Source organism: Parambassis ranga, chromosome 24, assembly GCF_900634625.1.
Source record: "Parambassis ranga chromosome 24, fParRan2.1, whole genome shotgun sequence".
NCBI classification, from domain to species: domain Eukaryota; kingdom Metazoa; phylum Chordata; class Actinopteri; family Ambassidae; genus Parambassis; species Parambassis ranga.
Genome location: NC_041043.1, coordinates 16,978,110 through 16,998,109, shown reverse-complemented (window position 1 = coordinate 16,998,109; position 20,000 = coordinate 16,978,110). Strand labels below are relative to the sequence as shown.

The following is a 20,000-nucleotide window of genomic DNA, read 5'->3' as shown; positions in this document are numbered from 1 at the left end:
TCCTCGACTCTCTGTCCTCATCCTGTCCTCGACTCTCTGTCCTCATCCTGTCCTCGACTCTCTGTCCTCATCCTGTCCTCGACTCGACTCTGTCCTCATCCTGTCCTTGACTCTCTGTCCTCATCCTGTCCTCGACTCTGTCCTCATCCTGTCCTCGACTCTCTGTCCTCATCCTGTCCTCGACTCTCTGTCCTCATCCTGTCCTCGAGACTCTGTCCTCATCCTGTCCTCGACTAGACTCTGTCCTCATCCTGTCCTTGACTCTCTGTCCTCATCCTGTCCTCGACTCTGTCCTCATCCTGTCCTCGACTCTCTGTCCTCATCCTGTCCTTGACTCTGTCCTCAACTCTCTGTCCTCATCCTGTCCTTGACTCTGTCCTCATCCTGTCCTCGACTCTGTCCTCATCCTGTCCTTGACTCTCTGTCCTCATCCTGTCCTCGACTCCCTGTCCTCATCCTGTCCTCGACTCTCTGTCCTCATCCTGTCCTTGACTCTGCCCTCATCCTGTCCTCGACTCTCTGTCCTCATCCTGTCCTTGACTCTGTCCTCAACTCTCTGTCCTCATCCTGTCCTCGACTCCCTGTCCTCATCCTGTCCTTGACTCTGTCCTCATCCTGTCCTCGACTCTCTGTCCTCATCCTGTCCTTGACTCTGTCCTCAACTCTCTGTCCTCATCCTGTCCTTGACTCTGTCCTCATCCTGTCCTCGACTCTCTGTCCTCATCCTGTCCTCGACTCTCTGTCCTCATCCTGTCCTCATCCTGTCCTCGACTCTCTGTCCTCCGCTTTCCTTTCACTCACTTCCTTTATTCTCTGACGTGGCTCCATCATCACAGAGAACTCAAAGAAAACCATCAACAACATTTCCAGGTTTTATCCTCCATCACTCACTCCTGAGGGTGGAGCAGCTTCTCCTGCTGTTTAAAGGTACACTGTACAGATTCAATAAGGACAGCTCCAGGCTCAGAGCGGCCTGACCTATCGCCGCTCCTCACCTTCACCCCGGCCCTCTCTCCACCACCCGCCATGTTTAATTCAACCCGCCGGCTCTTCTGAGCTGGAGCGCCGCCCTCATTTAGAGCCCAACAACCAACAGGTCTAAGTGACAGGGCAGCCCGCTGTCGCACGAGCAGCCCGGCGTGCACGGCCCGTGCTGAGGACGTGTTTCCTCCGCCGCTCTGGGTGTAATTACTGCTGTGGCCTGGTGTCTGAACAGCGCTCTCTGAAGACGCCTGCTGCTCTCCACGCGGGACAGAGATGACTTTTAAATTGGACTTTTTTTTTAGCTGTAACAGAAATATTCTATGTGTAACACAGAGATATCTTAGCTTTGCATTAATGCATTCTGCTGCACTGCATTACACGGCTTTAAAGCTCCATTTATAGACACGGACTGCTTATCCACAGGGTTCAGCAGAGAATACATTAAACTACGACTGCACAGCTCATTTTCTCTGCAGCACTCGTGGCTGTTTGGAGCGAACTCATTTCAGCTTCAGCTTGGAGTGCAGTGATGTGATGTATGGAACATTCTGAACAGTTTAGTCTGCAAAAACAAAGACAAACTTCTGGAGAGGAGTCAATCTGGGCTCATCTGACCCACTAATGTTGGTGTGAAAGGTTATCGGCTTGAAGCTTGAAGCGGGGCAGCTTCAGATGAACACTCAGAACTGATGAAGCAGCCAAACAAAGTCCAGAAACGTCCAACTTTACAGCAAAGATAAGCCTGTGTGCAGGCAGCCACGGCTCAGCGTGGAGGCTCCAGCCGCCATCTTGACTCAGAGGAAGCAGGCAGAGTCCAGCAGGCAGCTGAACGGTCACGTGAACATGTTTGTTTCTGCTGTAAGGTTGGACATGTTAACATGGAGGTCTACGAGGACTGGCTCAGCTTGTGGAGCCGGCCTCTAGTGGCCACGGGAGGAAGTACAGCTGTTGTGTTTCTGCTTGATCTTCTCTGTGTGCTGGATTTATAGCTGTAAGTGCATTACAAAGCTGTAAACTCTTGTGATGGATGTTCTCTCAGATGGATCCCTGCAGTCAGCCGGCTCCTCGTGGTCTGTGACACGCCGACATTTAGAGAGATCCCTGGTAGGAAACCAGCCGAGCTGTGATGAAGCGGGAGAGAACACAGGCAGGACTTTGGATGGATGTGAGGACACAGACGTTCCTGCAGGCTTGTTTGATGGCACATCTGTCTGACAGGTTGAAGAACGGATCCCCCCCCCCCCCCCCTCCAGGCTTCCACAAGCCGCTAACCGCCGACCTCGCAGGCAGGGTCGCCGTGATTGGCATCTCCCATTTTCTGTTTCCCCTCGTTCTGTCTGAAATTACACTGACGTTAGACGCCCGCCCCCCCACTCAGACTCGGGGATCGTACATCCTTTTCTGTCTGGGACTCAGATCTCTCTCCTGTCAGTCTTTCTCTCCTCCTATCTCGCTCCGCCTTCGCTCTCTCTCTCTGTTTATCTCTCGCCCCGGTTCAATCCATCTTCCTCTCTAACTCGACTTTTACAAACAGAAGCACTTTAATCCTCCTCCCTGGTTTCTACAGTCGATTTGACCAAATGAAGGCATCTTGTGATGACATCAGGTTATCATCTGCCTGATGCCAGCGCCGGCCTCGCTGCAGAGCTCCCTGTAGGTTTACCAGCTGAGGGAACATCTGACAGAGCTGCTGCGTCCCTGTGGAATGTGCCTGATGATTGTCCGGCTCGTCCTCCTCGTCCATCGTGCCTCTGATGTTTGGTCCAGACTTCTCTGCGTGGCTGGTTGGTGTTTTATTGAACTGTCCATCCACACGTGTGAAAACTTAAATGAAGCAGTAAGTAGTCTATGAATGCTGTTCGGCCTCACATACAGCAGCGTGTTGCAGACTTTTATGAATTATTCTCTTTCTGCTTTTTATCTGCTGCTAGTTTTCCTGAGCTGGACGGCGGTGATGTGCTGATGCTGCGGTTACGCTGCCAGAAGTATCAGACTCACAGAGGAAGCAGCAGGAGCAGGTTCTGCACAGTCACTCCACTCCGTCGGTGTCCTGGTCGTGGTGCTTCACCACTGGCAGACGGGTGAGTTTCTTCCACTGAATGGCATCGTGAAAGCCTGCAACACTTCCTGTGTCACTGGACAATGCTGAGAGAGCACATCGTGTTTTTGGAACATCCTTATCGTCCATAATCACGTCTGTAGTCAACAACAAGTTTTAAAGATGGCGACTAGTCTAAAATATGTTGCTACCATTACCATGGCAACCAATCACAGCGGTCTGCGTCGCCTCGACACATAGTTAGAATGCTTGGGAGCCATGTGGGTGATCTGGGAAAGATTTTTCTGAACGTTTCTCCAGCGACGCTGCTGCTGCTGCTGTGGTGATGACTGAACAGCGTGACCTCGTGTGTTCCTCTGAGGAAAACAAATCAGTCTGCTAACAACAGCACAAAGGTCTTCCAGGTCTTTGCAGCACTCAGTGCTGGCGGCACCATGACTCACTTTGTTAACTGGTAATTAGGCTGCTCAGGTTGGAGTGCTTCTACGACTTCATTATGCATTTAGAGGTTTGAATTATTCTCAGCTGTGTCATCAGGCAATTACATCCCATCAGCCTTCACGACCTGCCACCGCTGTTTGTGTGAGGAAGGAGACGCGGTCCACGCAGTCAGGATCCGTCTGAGTAATGAGTGCATGTGATCAGCACTGAGAGGGACTCACAGACGCTAACTCTCTGACTGCACCTGCAGTTCCTCCACTGTCCACTAGTAGCTGGCTCCAAACATACAGCTAAACATACAGAATGCTGCAGGGAACCCTGCGAAGGTGTTAGCATGTTAGCACTCCCTGCTAACCCCTGACTAATCCAAGCACAGACGCAGCCCTCCTCATCTGTGACGTGACGTTTCTCCGTCTCCTCCTCCGTCTCCTCCTCCGTCTCTTCCTCCGTCTCTTCCTCCGTCTCTTCCTCCGTCTCTTCCTCCGTCTCTTCCTCCATCTCCTCCTCCGTCTCCTCCTCCGTCTCTTCCTCCGTCTCTTCCTCCATCTCCTCCACCGTCTCTTCCTCCATCTCTTCCTCCATCTCTTCCTCCATCTCTTCCTCCGTCTCTTCCTCCATCTCCTCCTCCATCTCTTCCTCCATCTCCTCCTCCATCTCTTCCTCCATCTCTTCCTCCGTCTCTTCCTCCATCTCCTCCACCGTCTCTTCCTCCGTCTCCTCCACCATCTTCTCCACCGTCTCTTCCTCCATCTCTTCCTCCGTCTCCTCCTCCATCTCCTCCTCCATCTCCTCCTCCGGCTGCCATCAGGCGGCTGTCTCCCTGAGCAAAGAGGCTCTTTTGCTTCCAAGTCAAAGGGTTTTTCTTCTTGGCTTGAACAGAGAGAATCAACATGTTTTTCTTTCCACCATCTGTCCTCACAGCACAAACTCTGGAGGAAGCTTCACGGCGCCCTCTTACTGCAGTCTACAGGATTTCATCAGGCCCTTTTTGTGTTGGTGCTGATGAACCAAAGGTCAGTGTGTGAGTAAAGCCGGGTGCTGATGCACGGCGCTCACGCCGTCTTTTGTTTTTCTTCTGTTTGCAGCGTCCAGACCGTCCTCTGGCTGGCTCTTTAGTCTGGCCTCTGATCCAGACGAAGAACATTTCATCAGGGGGAAGAAAGTCAGGTCGGGTCACACTGACGGCGCTCTCAGACAGGAAGCAGCTTTTAGTTCCGCCACCCTCTCTCAGATGAAAGAGGAGAAATAAACATTAGCGTGGGAGGCTTGAAATTGAGGCGAGCGGCTTGGCATTCAGATGGCGTGCGCTCGGGCCAAGCTGCCAGCTAAACAATCACAGGCTTTAGAGTTCAGGCTAAAAGCAGACAGGAGGCTGTCGCTGTCTTCCTGTTTCTATATCCGACCGCCTCTGTCTGATGTAACCGCACGTCTTGTCACCTGAGGCTTTGACCCTGATCTCTGGAAAGGTGAAGGAATGTTCGAGCATTAAAGGATCCTCGAAGGATCAATGCACATCTGTTCGTTTTACTGCTACTGACCACAAACATCCGAAGGACGTGACGTTTCTGCTGCTAGCTCACCTGTTAACAGGTTGCTAATCCGGTTGCTAAGTTTGGCTAGGTGGCTAAGTTTGGCTAGGTGGCTAAGTTTGGCTAGGTGGCTAAGTTTGGCTAGCTTATACAGCAGTCTCAGTAGCTTGCCTTATTTCACCTCTAAATAAACAAATCACTGCTAAGTAGCTAAGGTTAGCTTAGCTTGTGCACATCCTTAAAAACATCTGAGTGCATATAAACGTTAGCTAGCCTGTCCTACTCCATCAACTAAAGCTAAACTGGTTAGCTAGCATGAAAAGTTAAGGATTCCTCATTCAAGCAGTCAGACCGATGCATCACCACAGAGGACTGTCTGAAGCTAATCAGCAGAAGCTAGCACGTCGGTGAGGGACCTGCTGGCGTCACATCTCGCCCCGTGTATCTTTATTTACGGTCTTTTGCCTCTCACAGCTCTCAGACGGGTCGAACCAGCCGGTCGATGGTCTGGATACTTTCTCGATCGGCCCTGTGACGGTTGTTTGGGGCATCTGTTCTCTCTGAGGTAGATTACCTGCAGCTCTTCCTCAGTGTGGAGCGCTGAACCAGAAACATGGAAAAACACTCAGCTCCTCCTCCTCCTCCCACTCTTCCTCCTCCTCCTCTTCCTCCTCCTCCTCTTCCTCCTCCACGCTTCAAGGCTTCACATTCATCTTGTTAAGCCGGAGCGATGGGTAAACCTGTGAATGGTCCAAGCTGTCTCTCTGCTTGTGGACGCTTCATCTTCTGCCGTCCAGTTTGTTTAAGTGTGTGTCTGTCACACTGGTGTCCACCTGGTGTGAAGATAATCCCCTCACACAAGTGATGGAAGTCCTCTTTATTCGGACAGTTCAGCCCTCAGAGGAAGCCCTCAGGTTCAAAGGTTAAGTACAAAGCAGATGTGTAGACTGTTTTCACACTTTATTATCGTCTCTATTCTATGTCAGGCTAATGTAGCAGTGAAGCTATGCCACCGATCCAACTATAGCTGCAGATGCTATCATGCTAAGCTATCAAAGCAGCAGACGTTACCTTGTTGTGGCTCACACAGGTTGATTGATCTGGTTTCTTGTATTGATAATTATTGGCAACATGTGTATCATTTAGCACACAGCAGAGCAGCAAATACTATTTTATTTAGTCTTATTTAGCAGAATATTTTAAAGTGATTCCTGTTTATTTGAGTTTTAAAAAGTCATTCCAAAGTTATTTTATTTCTCTTTGTGTAAAATAGATGGACATACGGACATAAATTAAACTAAATGGCCTGATGTCTGAGGAAAACATCTGTGTTAGCGACAGACGTTCAGTCAACTCTCGGCCAATCAGATCAGCGAGGCGGGTCAAGGTGTGAGAGGAGAGGCAGAGAGGAGGCGCAACAAACACGCTGCTTCATTTATCGGCGAGCGCCGTCTGACAGCAGAGTGTGTGGAGCTGTGATGGGTCACTAAACAAGAGGAAGTTAGAACCGCAGGGAGGAGAGTTTCCATCAGAACGAAGCCCAAAAACTGGAGGGTGGTTCTCAGGATGAACAGCTGGTGGCGCTGTTTCTTATCACAAGGTGAAACTAAAGAAACACGTAGAATCCGACAGAACCACGACTCATTGAAATATGTCGGCAGTTTTTCTGACATGCATAAAAACAAATGAATAGAAACAGGCCGCGTTTCTTTTCTTCGTCTGTAGGTGGCGCAAGTGAGAACAAGCCAACTGAAGCAACAACCCTAACATGGTGTCAAAGGCCTTAAAGGCAGGGCTAATGTAGCGTTTTCTTACTAAACTTCCTTGTTTAAGCTAAGGTAGCCACAAATGTTAGCTAATATAGCAGCAGATTCAGCTAATGTGGTGGTAAAGATTATCTATATCCTGTCTGGATCATTGAGACCATCGGGAGGCGCAGCAGATGGGCTCCAGCAGGCTAATGGTCACATTTCATTAAAAGCCTCATATGGAGGCGGCTCCTTCAGAATAAATGTCAGGAGTAGTTGTGATGGTCGTAGCATGAGTCTGTCCCCCTGCTTCTTTGAAAAGTGCCGGCTGTGAGGATGAGTCTGGGTCCATGTAGCCTCGCTGTGTGATGGAGCATGAATGCAGCTGAAAGAGGCGGGCAGCCATGTAAGCAGGCAGCACCGACCTGTCAGTCATAGTGGCCACGCCCCTCATGTGGACACCTGAGGAACTGCACATTCTGGAACTGGATTTTTACAGCCTACAGCATAGGCTCCACCCTTTTGACCATATTTGGTTTAACTGGATCACATGACCTCTGGTGCTGCCAGACACTTCTTCCATCTTTATGGACACACCTTGAAATGAGCCTCCTCCTCCTCCTCCTCCTCCTCCTCCCTTCTGAATTACAGCAGAAGCAGATGAAGCCTGCGTCTGCCAGACAAATATCAATCCGCCGTCACCTTGGTGACCTCATCTCAGCATCCAGATGGCTCGCCGTTTTACTCCTAACAAGCGCTGGCAAAACCACTCAGATGTGTTTGAGGACAATAAAACGAGGAGGCGGGCCGGCCAGATGTTTGAGGGCCGTCAGATGGATCCTAACCGGCTCCTCTGAGCCTCGCCACCGTTTCCTGTACGCTCTGATGTCAGCTGATGTGACTGGGCGTCTCTGGACGCCGGTAACAAGACGAGCACTACACCGACCATCTGCTCGGCATCTATACACACCAAACCTGCAGAGCCGTCACATGCTGTGACTCACTGTGTTAATCGTCTCTGTGCATTTACATACTGTCCTCTGATCGGAAACACCACTGTGTGTGTGTGTGTGTGCAGGGCTCGTACTTGATGACCGTTCCTTTGGCGCCCCCTGCTGTCGTGAGCATGACTCTGGTGGTGAGGCTGACCCTCAGGTCCTCCTCCTCCAGGCCCAGCAGCTCGGCACAGTGCTCCAGCGTCTGACTCGACTGGTTCTTGATGGCACAGCCGCCTGCAAGACCAAGAGAAGGGCAAACATAAGCATGGACCTCTCAAAAAGGATCCTTTAACAGGACAACACAACACAGAAAATACAACGCACAACTTTCTACTGTATCACAGACGCTACTAAATACAAACAGCTGGCCCAAAAGATGGAAAGCATCGTTCAGTTTTGTGGCTGATGACTCGTCCTGCACTCGGGTGCATCCTAACTTTGCCTTTACTTGATTTTTCTGAATGTTTATGTCCGTTCCTTCTCCTGCTTCTATGCTTGGTGGGTGAAGCCAGCTCAGGACTGTAGAACGGACCAATCACAGCAGAGGTCTAAATCAAAAGTTTTGTTCCAACAGAGACTTTTTCAAAAGAATCCTCAGCAGCTGATTGGATGAACCATCTGTCAATCATGAGATGAGACGAAACACAACAAGCAGCTAGCTAGTAGCAGCTAGCATGTCTAAAGAGGATTGTCGCTTCTGATACACAGACTCTGATTGGTCCGAACGTGGTTCAGCTCACAGCTTGAAGCTTGGATTCAGTTTTTTGTTTCGTGTCTTCTTCGTGTCTTCTTGTGAAGCACCCTCATGATGACATACTGACGACCCATGTGCAGCGGACTTGAAGGCCGTGCACGGCGCTCGTTTGTGTGTGAACACATTAGAAGAGTAAATGAACAAAGGCCAGGAAGGCTGCCACACACACCTGACAGAGGCAGCTACATGATGTCAGAGCTCGGTGTAAAAGTACTTTAAACTCTGTTGGTGTGGGTGGAAACACTTCACTTTAATACTGGCACTTCTGATCAATACTAAGAATCAATAACTCCTGAAACGTAAGCCAGGCTAATATGGAATCAATGTGTGTGTGTGTGTGTGTGTGTGTGGAGGCCCAGTGGAAGCCGTGCTCCCAGCACACTGCAGATTAGAGCAGAGCCAAGGACTCACACATAATTCCCAGTTAATTAAGCTTCATTATTTCCAGCCGCTGCTGATAGATTTCTCCGTTTGCTCTGAAATGAATGGAGTCCTCCTCAGAATCGAGTTCTGGCCGTCAGCACAGATCTCAAGTCCTGAAGGAGCCGAGCATGAAGGGAAGACCCCGACAGCCAACCTGGAGCAGTCTGTGGGTGTGAAGCCGCCCACAGACCCACACAGACCAATAACTCGAAACGACTTCCCATCCGGCTCTGGGAGTGAACGGGCTCCTCACACAGGCTCCTGGGTCTGGACAGTGGACTCCTGGTCCACATTAAGGGGGGCTCACTGCCTGTGTTGGGTAAACTCTGTGAAACGTGTCATAGGTATTCTTCCTCTGTCCCAGCGCTGCTATTAAACTGATCAGGTCAGGGTTTCCTATGAACGGGCTGAACGCGGGTGTGATCTGCTGAGCGGCTTCTCGCCGGCTCTCACAGATGATGCCCTGTGGCGCTCTGTGGCCGAGTCCCGCTTCAGAAACCATCCATCTCACACGGGCCTCTGCGCTCCTAAACGGCGCCGGTTCGGTCCCAGAGAGGCAGACGCCATTGTGATGTCATGGCTGAAAGCTCTGCACTGAGATTGATCGCTGTAATGTTCAGCTTCCGGCTCCCTCCTGCTGAGTTCAGTCTCTTTGTGATCAATGATAAATGGGTTTTTTAACGTGTCATGAAAGGATTTCCCTCCCTGTTAACCCTCGTCAGGATCCTTAGGACCGGATTATTTCACTAAAGGAGGATTCATTAATTACATCCTTAAATAAGTAATAATGGAATTACTGGAGCTTATGTTTCAAGTGCCCCCCCACCCCTCAGGCCTCCTCCTCCTCCTCAGTGGTTCAGACTAAAAACCTGCAGGGGGCTCAGTTTCTATTAAAATAATAAAAAAATCATCTGATGCTTTGAACTGCTGAGTTCCTCAACGCCGAGTTCCTCCCCATGATTTTCTCTCTGCGGGACAGAAGAGGAAGCTCAGCGGGGCGCCTGTTAAATAGACCGGTTCTCACAGCGGGGGGGCCGTGGCGGCGCGTGTTCGACTGTGGGCGAAGACGAGGGAATCATCCTGGATCTGGCTTACAGTTTGGATTCAGGTCCCTTCAGGGGGCGTTTAAAGAATATTTATTTGTGTGTTTTGTCCTCAGCCTGTGAAACGATGGCGACTCTCAGTCGTCCATTTTAACAGCCTGAAGCCGCCAGCTCGTCAGAGTTCCTTGAAGACGTTTGGCTGCTCCTCAGAGCAGCTTCATCAGTTCTACAGGTTTATATGAGGCAGCTGCTGGTGTCCAGAGACCGACGTTTGTCATTCTGACTGTCTGTCTTTGTTCTAGTCTGGCTGAGGACTGGTTCAGGACTCTGGGACTGCTGGGGGACATCCAGCAGCCACAGATGGACTCATCAGGTGTAGACAGTCAGGAGGAACAGCTTCAGACGAGTGGAAACCTCCACACAGCAGATGTTCAGCTACTGTTCACACCCAGAGCCGGGTGAGAATGACCAGGACAGAATCGAGCTGTAGCCGCTCACAGTCCAAACTGTGGACTCAACATAGAGCGATGATGGAAAAAGACGCCATCTTGGAACCAGAGTCTGCACAGCAGAGGTCAGACCATGAGGTTGACCTCTGCATCTGAGCACAGATCAGTGGGATAAGGACGAGCTAACAAGCCATCAACCAGCCCTGGTCTTCACCTGGGCTGGTTGATGGCACCGTTACAGCTCACCTGAGGTGCTTCCAGCCTCCTCAAAGTCGATGTTTCCCAGGTGCAGCACGCCGGCCACCACCCTGAACAGGTCCAGCTTCTCCGTGTCGTCCAGTCCGATCTTCTTCATGGCGACACACATCCTGTTGAAGTCGCCGTGGTCGTCCAGCAGCGGGTCCTTCAAGGGGCCCGACTTCATGTGCTGAGGACAGAGTGCAGACAGTTACCTTAGCCTCTCTGTAACAACACCACCTTCAGTCCTCTGAACATGTAAAGTCCTTTACTCTCTACTCATATCTAACTCCTTCAGTGGAGAGAAGCTGTAAAAGCAGAGACAGCAGAGCATTAAAACCACAACCTGCAGCAGAGAGAGAGAGAGGGCCGGAAACACACACACACACCTGGAAACCAACTCAAGAATGTCACAGCGTGATGAGACCCGCAGGCTGAGCCAGGCGGCAGCTACTCGCCGCCCCGCGACAGGATTAAAACTAATTCCTCTGCTGAGCCCATTCTCATTGGATTTTCCTGCATCTCTTTCACTGAGGCTCATGGAGTCGGATCAACGGGCGGCAGGTAACGCTCTGAATACTACGAAGGGCATTTATCTCACAGGTAACTGAAAACAAACGCTGCTGAGCGTCTGCCCTGTCAAACAAAACAAAGGCGGCGGCCATGTTGACACCAGTAAACACGAGTGACGGTGCAGCGTTACTTCAGGTTTGTAAAAGTCGACGCTTCCTGGAGCCTTTTCTGAGACTTTACTGGCAGCCAGTGAGTAAAGGTCATGGACGTCTGGCCCGGTCATTGGACACGTGACCAATCAGGTGGTGGCGTGTTTGTTACTTCACATGAGAGAATGATTGAAGCCACGGTGAACAACCAAGATGGCTACCTACCGCACACTGGTTCTGATGGGTTGGTGCTCAGTCTGGACTCATTCTCCTGCAGATATGGATCATTTCTGTCTAGTTGTATTCTGTGATCACTTCAGTACTGAGCTGATTATATGTCAGTATTTACCTTAAAGCACCTTAAAGCTGACAGAGGTCAGAATGTGTCAACACCAGCAGCACTGTGACATTCTGAGGCACCGTCAGTCGACTGAAACGCTCTATTTTTATTCTACACACAGAGAGAAGCAGCAAACGGCAGAAAGCACTCCAGAGATAAAGAAAGCGACAACATGCATCGAGAGGAGGAGGAGGAGAAGAAGAGAGGCGGAGGGGAGGAACACCGAATCACCTTGTTGTCCTGTGTGATAGGAGCCGGAGCAAAGAGGAGACATACATCACATCATCCATCAGTGAGTACAGCCCCCTTTAACTTTAAAGATTCTGCAAATATTTATTCCAGCCGAGTCTCTGTGGACTCTGCAGGAAACCATCTGAGATTATTTCCCACAACAAAACTCCTCATATATATATATATTCAGCTGGTTCAGGCTTAACAGCAAATACAACCGAAGAAGGTCCAGACTCTGAAATCTAGACTCACTGCTGACCCTGCAGCTGAGGATCAGCACCTCCGAGTCTGAGACCATGGTTCTCCATGGAGGGCTGTAACGCCCTCTTCTGGTTTCAGCGTCAGAGACGCAGGCTCTGATCCAGTCTGATAGGGTGAAGGGAGAGCTGAGCCAGAAGTCAAGGCTCTTAAATCACTGGTCGATCCACGTTCTGACCCTCATAGTGATGACCGGCGGTCATCAGAACTCTCTGTGGACAGGATGAGGACTCCTGGTCTTCCAGGAGCAGCTCGGTGTAGAGTCGCTGCTCCTGTGACCCAACACGGGATATATATATATATATATCAAATATAACAAGACCAGCTTAGATTTGCATCCCAAAAAAATACCAGAGCTACATGTGTGTGGAGGTACTCTCCTCGGTCCACTCCTACATTTATGTCCCACTCTCATATTTCTGATACGTGCCACTCTTCCATCCCATCTTTATCCAACACCTCTTCTCTCATGTATGAGAGTGCCCCTCTTCTCTTATTGCTGAAAAGAAGAGGCCTGTCACCATGGCGATGTCATCTGCAGTGATACACTCATCACTGGTTGCCATGGTGTTGACAGAAAGTCAAGACAGAAAGAACAAAGATATAATAATCCAATCGAAACCTGGCACATTATTTAAGTTATAAAAAAAAACACATGCGGAGATGATCGTCTTCATTTCAGAGGACGTCAGTGATGACGGCGTGCGATTAGAGTCCGATCTGTTGTCCCTGTTAATGGCGATAATAATTAATAACGCTGCACTGCAGGGGCTGCCATATACAGCCACAGTAATGGAATACATGTGCATAATTAATCAAAGGCCAAAGGCAGAGGAAGGAGCTCATTTCACACCACGAGCTTTTCCTATTAAAGCGGAGCACGGAGCTCTCAGTCTGCCTGCTAATTAAAATGTTTGCTGTTTGAATATAAGCATCTGAAAAGTGAGATTATATAAGCAGAGCTGTGAGCCAGAAACAGAACAACGCTAATGAAATATCAGAGCGGCTCTTTGTTGCTGGATTATCTGCTCCGCGGATTCATAATTAGAATACAGGGATTATTCACGTCCGTTCCTGCGAGCTGTTTGGCAACAGATCCCAGTAAATCGAGTTATGGTGTAAACTGATGGAAACGCACAGCGTGCACCGCAGTGGGACATCTCTGATGTTAAAGGACGAAGGATGTGATGCTTCAGACCAGAGAGCATCACGCAGCATCACAATCATCGTTTCACATCAACATTCGTCACATTTTTAAATCAGATCAGATAATTCTGAGCTTGATGATGAACTGTTCCTCCTAGGAGAGACGTGAACATCTCACACAGCTCAGCTTGGTTAAAACATTTCATTTCTGTCGGACATGATGAACAAACTGCTGGATTTCAGACAAAACGTCTAAAGATCCGTCACACCAACATGTTAGCAGCTAGCATTAGACCCAAACACACCACTGTGGTGGTAGGGCGTAGTTTTAGCATGGACGAAGGTGACACGTCCCCACCGATGTCCAGCGATTACTAAGTTGTCCCCTGGCGTCCTACCAACAGATATCCTCCTGTTGTTGCTCCTACCCAAAGCCCTTCGTATTCTGATTCTGATTGGGTTACATCATACTTCCTGCTGCCCCCTGGTGGAGCAGAGGCTGCACTCCACAGAGAATGTCCCTCATGCTTCTACTCACAGAAACGTGAACTTGTGGTGCAGTAGTGCATCAGCTCCTTTACCCAGAATCCTTCCTCACTCTGCTTCTACACTCATTTGTGGAATAATGATGCACAGAAGCAACAGCGCCCCCTTCAGGAGAAATTTACAACATGCCTGATGCAGAACCAGCTAAATTTCAGCTGGACGAAAGCAAACAAAGAGACAGCGGGATGTAAATCTGTCCTACGAAGACACAGAAGCTGTGAGAGGCTGCAGATCTGAGTGATGGAGGTAACAGAGTGTCTCTTTTCTAAGAGCACGCAGGACATTTATTCATTTAACCCGTGAACTGCTGGCAGAGGTATGAAGACAGAATGAGGAGTTATTACTGTTACTAACCTCGGGGCTCTTTCGGTTCTGCAGGATCTGTCTGTCCGTGTCTTTGGTAGCAAAGAAGCGAGTGCATCCTCTGTTCAGGTACTGGAAGGAGATCAGAGGGAGGACACATCAGCAAACATGACATCACATGAAGACAGAAGCAGCTGCTGCTGTACATCAACCAGCTTCCTTCAGTTTCAGCTGTCTGTCAGCACATCACACTGCTGCTGTAAGCCTGGACTCCATGTTTCACAGCTGCTGCATGTCCCCTGAGGATCGATGAAGAGTCTGCCCATCTACCATAGATAAAAACATTAGTGCTTTACTTGTGCGACTGCACCACTCGTCTATTAAATATCGATCATCGTTCATTTATTTCTATTAAAATCAGCCTGATAATGAGCCTTTAGTTCAAACAAACACAGAGACAGTCTAACACCTTTAAAAGTGCTCTGTTATTATCCTTACACAGGCTGCAAGTGATGGTGGAACATGTTTCAGGTTTAATCGTCTGCTTTCAGCCATGTTGAGGGTTGTTTTTAACACTCGGTCTGATGCAGTGACATCTGTGCTAACCTCTATTCTGCAGCCCTTTATGATGTCAGAAGGGGTAAGCCCCGCCCCTGTGTTTTTTGTTGTCAGCCGTGTTTGTTCTCTGTCATCACTTCTGTGTGTGTGTGTCAGCTTCGAATGTTCAGAGTTCAATAGTTAGATTTGCATCAGTACAGAAGGCGTCTGCCCCCCCCCGCTCAGAGCGGTTTAATGGTTCTCCACCAGCTGCTGCGCTCACAGAGACGAGGTGACGCCGGCTCTGACTTCTACCTCACAGGTGTGGAGGAGGATTCGTGCGGTTCATCTGGTTTGTTTGAGAAGCGTCACGAACAGATGGACGTGAACCAAAAGTCTCCTTACAGGGGAGGCCACCGGGAGGAGCCGAAGCTCGCTCGGCCTCCTGCTTTCCGGCAGATTCTGTTCGCTCTGTGGGAGGAGGAGTCGTCTGGAGGCCCGACACGTTCCACACAAGCGGCAACCTTCGGGGCTCAAAGTTGAAGCCCATGCGGAAGTGTCAAAACTTGTAATTCACGCTGCAACCACTGGGGGCTGGCTCCAAAAGCGAGTCATTTCCCATAGACTCCCATGTTAAAATGGCCGACTTCACAGCAGAAAAAAACATGTTTACAGCCTGGTACAAAAAACCACTCTGGTCTCAGATGATAGGTTCTCTTCTAGTGTCAATTGACCGGGGGGTGAATTTTTTTACAACTCACTCGTTTCAATTGTATTCTGACTTAAAATTACGCATAATTATGGGCGTTGCTGCTTGAGTGACAGATGGTTGACGTATCACAGCGTGAGTTTCCTGCTCCCACGATCGCCCGCCCCCCTAAACCCCGCTCGTGCTCCCCCTCTTTGTCCATATTTGAGAGTTTTGGCGGACGTGACGCTGCCAACATGGCGGCGGTCATCACGTCCCGGAACCTCCCACCGAGCCTCAGAACAGCTCTTCAGAAACAAACGGGTGACGTCACGGAAGCTCTGTCCATAGTTTTTACTGTCAATGGTTCCACAGAGAAGTGCTGCAGGAACTTTCCTTGATACACTTACTTTCCTTGATAGCACTTAGTCCCTCGTTTCCTCCTTTCCTCATCCCTTCCTCCCTTCCTTCCCTGTATCTTTCCTTCTCTCCTTCTCCTCGGTTCCTTTTGTCCTTGTTCTCCTCTCCTCCTCCTCGGGCCGGAGCAGTCAGGTTGTTTCTCTCCATCACTCAACCTTTGATCCATCGCTCCTTCTTTGTTTCCATCACATCTGATGTTGATAAAGGAGCTTTTCTCCTTTCATTCTCCTCTGTGGTCTGTATAGATTCACTCACACACACACACACACACACACACACCTTATCTGCAGCTCACAGCAAACATCCTGCAGTTTAGGAAACAACAGATGCAGAATTCATCACATTGAGCTCAGTGCATCACTTTTCATGCTGCCTCCCAGCAGGGGACTCGATGGATGTGTGCAGCCAGCGGAGGCTGTGGAAGTGACTGCAGGACGAGGCCGCCGAGCGAGCGTCGGCACTTTCAGCTTTGAGAATAACACGAACAGATTATTGAATTAGGCGCTGCCGATAAAAGGAGAGTTTCTCCTCCATCGGAGCGTGACTCAGCCCTTCTCCGAGGAGCAGAATCCGGCGATGTCGTGAAAGTTCCTAATTCATCCATCATGGTATCAGTCTGAAGGAAATCCTCTGATCTGATCTGAGCTCAGTCACACATTAAACTCTGGAGGTCTGAAGGCAACAGGATCAATACTGGTGCCTCCAACAGCCATTATCGGTGCATTAGCCTCCTTCACTGCAGCCATTACTGTGGAACTCTGTGTGTACTGTCGACCAGCAGACGCAGCTGGCGGTGAACACAGCGAGGTCTGATGATGCACAGAGAGGCGCTGCTGCCCCCTGCTGTCTGTAAATAGATCAGCTGGATGCTGCTCGTCAGTGAGTAGAGGTGGACAGGTGAATGTCACTGCTCCACCAGAACACACGTGGGCCACAGTTAGCTTCCTGTCCCTCAGTGGGTGGAGCCACAGTGACTTCTACATCCTGTGATGTCACATACGTACCCTACATATGTTCATATGAGGCTCTGAAACTTTAGAAATATGATCTCTGCTCTTCTTACTGTCAGAAAAACCCACCGACTGACTCACTGACACACAGATCCATGCTTTTCATGGGCTCTGCTGACAGTAAGAAAAACACAGTCCCTCCATCAGGACTCTGATCGATACCCGTCCCCGCAGCATCCATCCATCCCTGTCTCAAACACAGTGTTAAAACCTGAGCGCTCTCACCCTGAACGAGTCCGGGGAGCTGAGGTGGAACTTCTGTCTGATGTCCTCGGGGGCGCCGGCACACAGGCGGTAGAAGATGTGGTAGTTCCTCTCCTCGTGGCTTTGCCTGCAGATCCTCGACTTCTCCAGCAGGTAGTGCGACACGAAGCCGCCAACGACGGCATTCTGATGAGATGACAGGAAACGTTTTAACATCCTCAGGACCAGGAAGTGTGAAAGTTACACAAGTTTAAAAGAAGGAAAATGCAGATAACACGGCTGGAAACAACGAGAAATAAAAAACACAAAGAACTCTGTGTGCTCTGCTGTGTAAGCAGCTGAGGGAATAAACAGGAACCACCACTGTTAGTTCAAATATATTATTCTGAAAACAACCAAGCACCTTCTCATTGAAGTGGATCTCCACAAACTTCCCGAATCGACTGCTGTTGTTGTTTCGGACGGTTTTCGCGTTTCCAAAAGCCTCCAGCAGGGGGTTGGCTGAGCGGGCGGGAGAAGAGTCACATTCAAAGTCAGAGAGGAGAAACACTTTGGACGAGAGAAGCAGGAGCCATCTTACCTTCCACTATCCTCTCGTCGATGTCCTGGCCTGTTCCGTACGACGTCGTCAAATATCTGTGAATGAAGTCACAGTGAGTATTCTCCCAGAATCCTTCAGGGCTTCAGTCAGAGCCGTGACAACTTAAAGAACCACCAGTCTTTGAATGCATCATGCAACATGAAAGAAAAACTGTGACCAAGATACTTCAATTATTTTTTTCTATGTCTATCTATGAGTGAAGGAAGTGATGCTGTGACAGTTCCTGAAGATGAAGGTGGATCCTCCTCACCTGAGCACAAACTTGGTGTTTTCGGTCTTGCCGGCGCCGGACTCCCCTGAGACGATGATGGACTGGCTCATCTTCAGGACCTTCATGTCCCTGTAGGCCTTATCAGCTGCGGAGCGAGGCAGACAGGAGCTGATTAGACTCTGCTCTGCCTCCAGGACTCACACTGACCCCAATCATCAGGCCCACATGACACTCCAAAACTCATTCAGGTCTGACCAGCAGGGTCAGTGTGAAGTCAGGCTGTGCTGTGGAGTGTCTGAGCGCTGACTGCCACCTAGTGGACAGATCAGAAACTACAACTGGAGGTGTATTAACTTTGTGCACCTCAGGCCACTAATTTAAAATATCTTCAAATACCATACATGCAGGGTAGAGATGGTTCTCTTTGCTCACTCACTGTAAAGGACGACAGCGTGATGCTAAGCTACATCTACAGCAGTGGATTACATTGTTAAGAATGTGCTTATCTGCTCCATCACTGCGCTCTGTCACTGCATCCCTCCCATCCTGGACCATGGAAGGCTTGTTTTTAACGTTAGCTCAGTGTGTGTGTGTGTGTGTGTGTGTGCGTGGTCACCGATGGCGTAGACGTGCGGCGGCAGCGTGCCCAGCGACCGGCCGTGGTACTGCTTGATGGTCTCCTGCGAGTAGAGCTTTGGGATGTCATAGTACGGGTTGACGGCGATCAGGATGTTGGCTACAAACGTCTGAAGGAGAAAAGGAGAAGAAGAATGACAGTCAGTGATGACAAGGTTTATCTCAACAAGCTCACTGAACCACACACAGTTCAGTGTTAGCAGGTCGGTTCCCTCCTTTGCCACTAGATGTCAGTGTGCACACACGTCTGGTTCTGGTTCAAAGTCTAGTGTGTGTGTGTGTGTGTGTGTGTGTGAGAGTTTTGTTAACACCTCAGCTGTGAGCTGCACCCACACAGACTAATGATAAAGTTTCAGCATTTTATTTTACTCACATAAATCTTGTCTTTGCGGTATCTCACACGGACGTTGTTGAGCAGAGTGGCTTCATTCAAGTACATCAAAGAACCTGAGAGACACAAACAGAGCGGCGAGTTACTGCACAGCACAAGGCGGCGATGACATCAGCGATGACATCAGCAGGAAGTGAAATGAACTCACAGTTATCCTCCACGTGTTTGTTGATGTCATCCTCTGCAGGGAAGACTTGGTTGACAGGAGCTAGAAATGTCTGAGAGAGGAAGAAGAAGACGTTAAAACCGGTTTTCTCTGCAGCTCAGCAGGACGCTCTCTGGATGTTGGTCATGTGACTGCTGCTCACGCACGAGTCCATCATGGCTTCCTGGTTTTTTTACAGAAGCAAATAAAATCTCAGGATTGAACTTAGATGTGGTCGTACACGATGCATTCAAGGACCATCAGAGAGTCTGGAGTTTGTGGCTGTGGTGAAAAGCATGGAGGCAGTTCTGGGGTTCAGAGGGTTAAACCATCTCTGCAGCAGGATGAATACTGTACCCCAGCTGCTGCAGAACTCCATGAATTATTTGGAGGCCGGAGGTAACAGATCAGAGTGAGAGGAGGCTGGACGGAGACAGTATGATGATGGAGACCGGACCCTGACCGTCCATCACAGCATCTCCGCACACTGCGGCGGCCTTTAATTCTGTATGAATGCAACGATCTGACACAAGGATTCATCAGACCAAAGTCCAGATGTCCAGCAGCACCAGAGTTCCACCTTCAGTTTGACTCTGATGCTGCGGAGCTGTGGCTCACATGTCTCACATCTCACATTCTCCAAGGTTAACCCGGCCATGCTGCACTAATACAGCAGGGTTTATGAGGACACATGTGACCTCAGTGTTTTGGACTGTGAGTGTGTGTTCTCTCTGCAGGGCCTGGGCTTTTATCCTGCCCCCTTTTAAAGAGGCACCGCGAGCCTTCGGTGCAGAGCCAAAGTGACGTACAGTCGATTCATTCTTTCCAGCAGCGGCATGTTCCACATTTTCAGCCCAAGCTGGACGGATTCCGCAGCACTGCTCCCTACGAGGACGGCGGGGCGGGAGACACAAGGACAAGAAGCTGAAAACCTGTTCACCCTTTCATCGCCGCAGAGGCCCGGTGACCACAGCAGCTCTAAGTCCGAGCTCCTCTGCATCACGGG

The 20,000-nt window shown here is 49.8% G+C and overlaps 1 protein-coding gene across 6 annotated transcripts in view; it reads right to left on the bottom strand.

The window, feature by feature from the left end:
* myo6a (myosin VIa) overlaps positions 1–20,000 on the bottom strand; it is a 66,027-nt gene that overhangs the window by 32,304 nt on the left and 13,723 nt on the right. For all 6 annotated transcript variants that reach the window (XM_028396796.1, XM_028396798.1, XM_028396799.1 and 3 more), the window contains exons 3-12: positions 18,998–19,067; positions 18,832–18,905; positions 18,439–18,568; positions 17,862–17,967; positions 17,591–17,646; positions 17,414–17,511; positions 17,032–17,196; positions 14,203–14,283; positions 10,675–10,855; positions 7,849–7,993 (exon numbers count right to left, since the gene is read on the bottom strand). In XM_028396796.1, the coding sequence (XP_028252597.1) occupies positions 7,849–7,993; positions 10,675–10,855; positions 14,203–14,283; positions 17,032–17,196; positions 17,414–17,511; positions 17,591–17,646; positions 17,862–17,967; positions 18,439–18,568; positions 18,832–18,905; positions 18,998–19,067 (1,106 nt within the window). The remainder of the gene's footprint in view (positions 1–7,848; positions 7,994–10,674; positions 10,856–14,202; positions 14,284–17,031; positions 17,197–17,413; positions 17,512–17,590; positions 17,647–17,861; positions 17,968–18,438; positions 18,569–18,831; positions 18,906–18,997; positions 19,068–20,000) is intronic.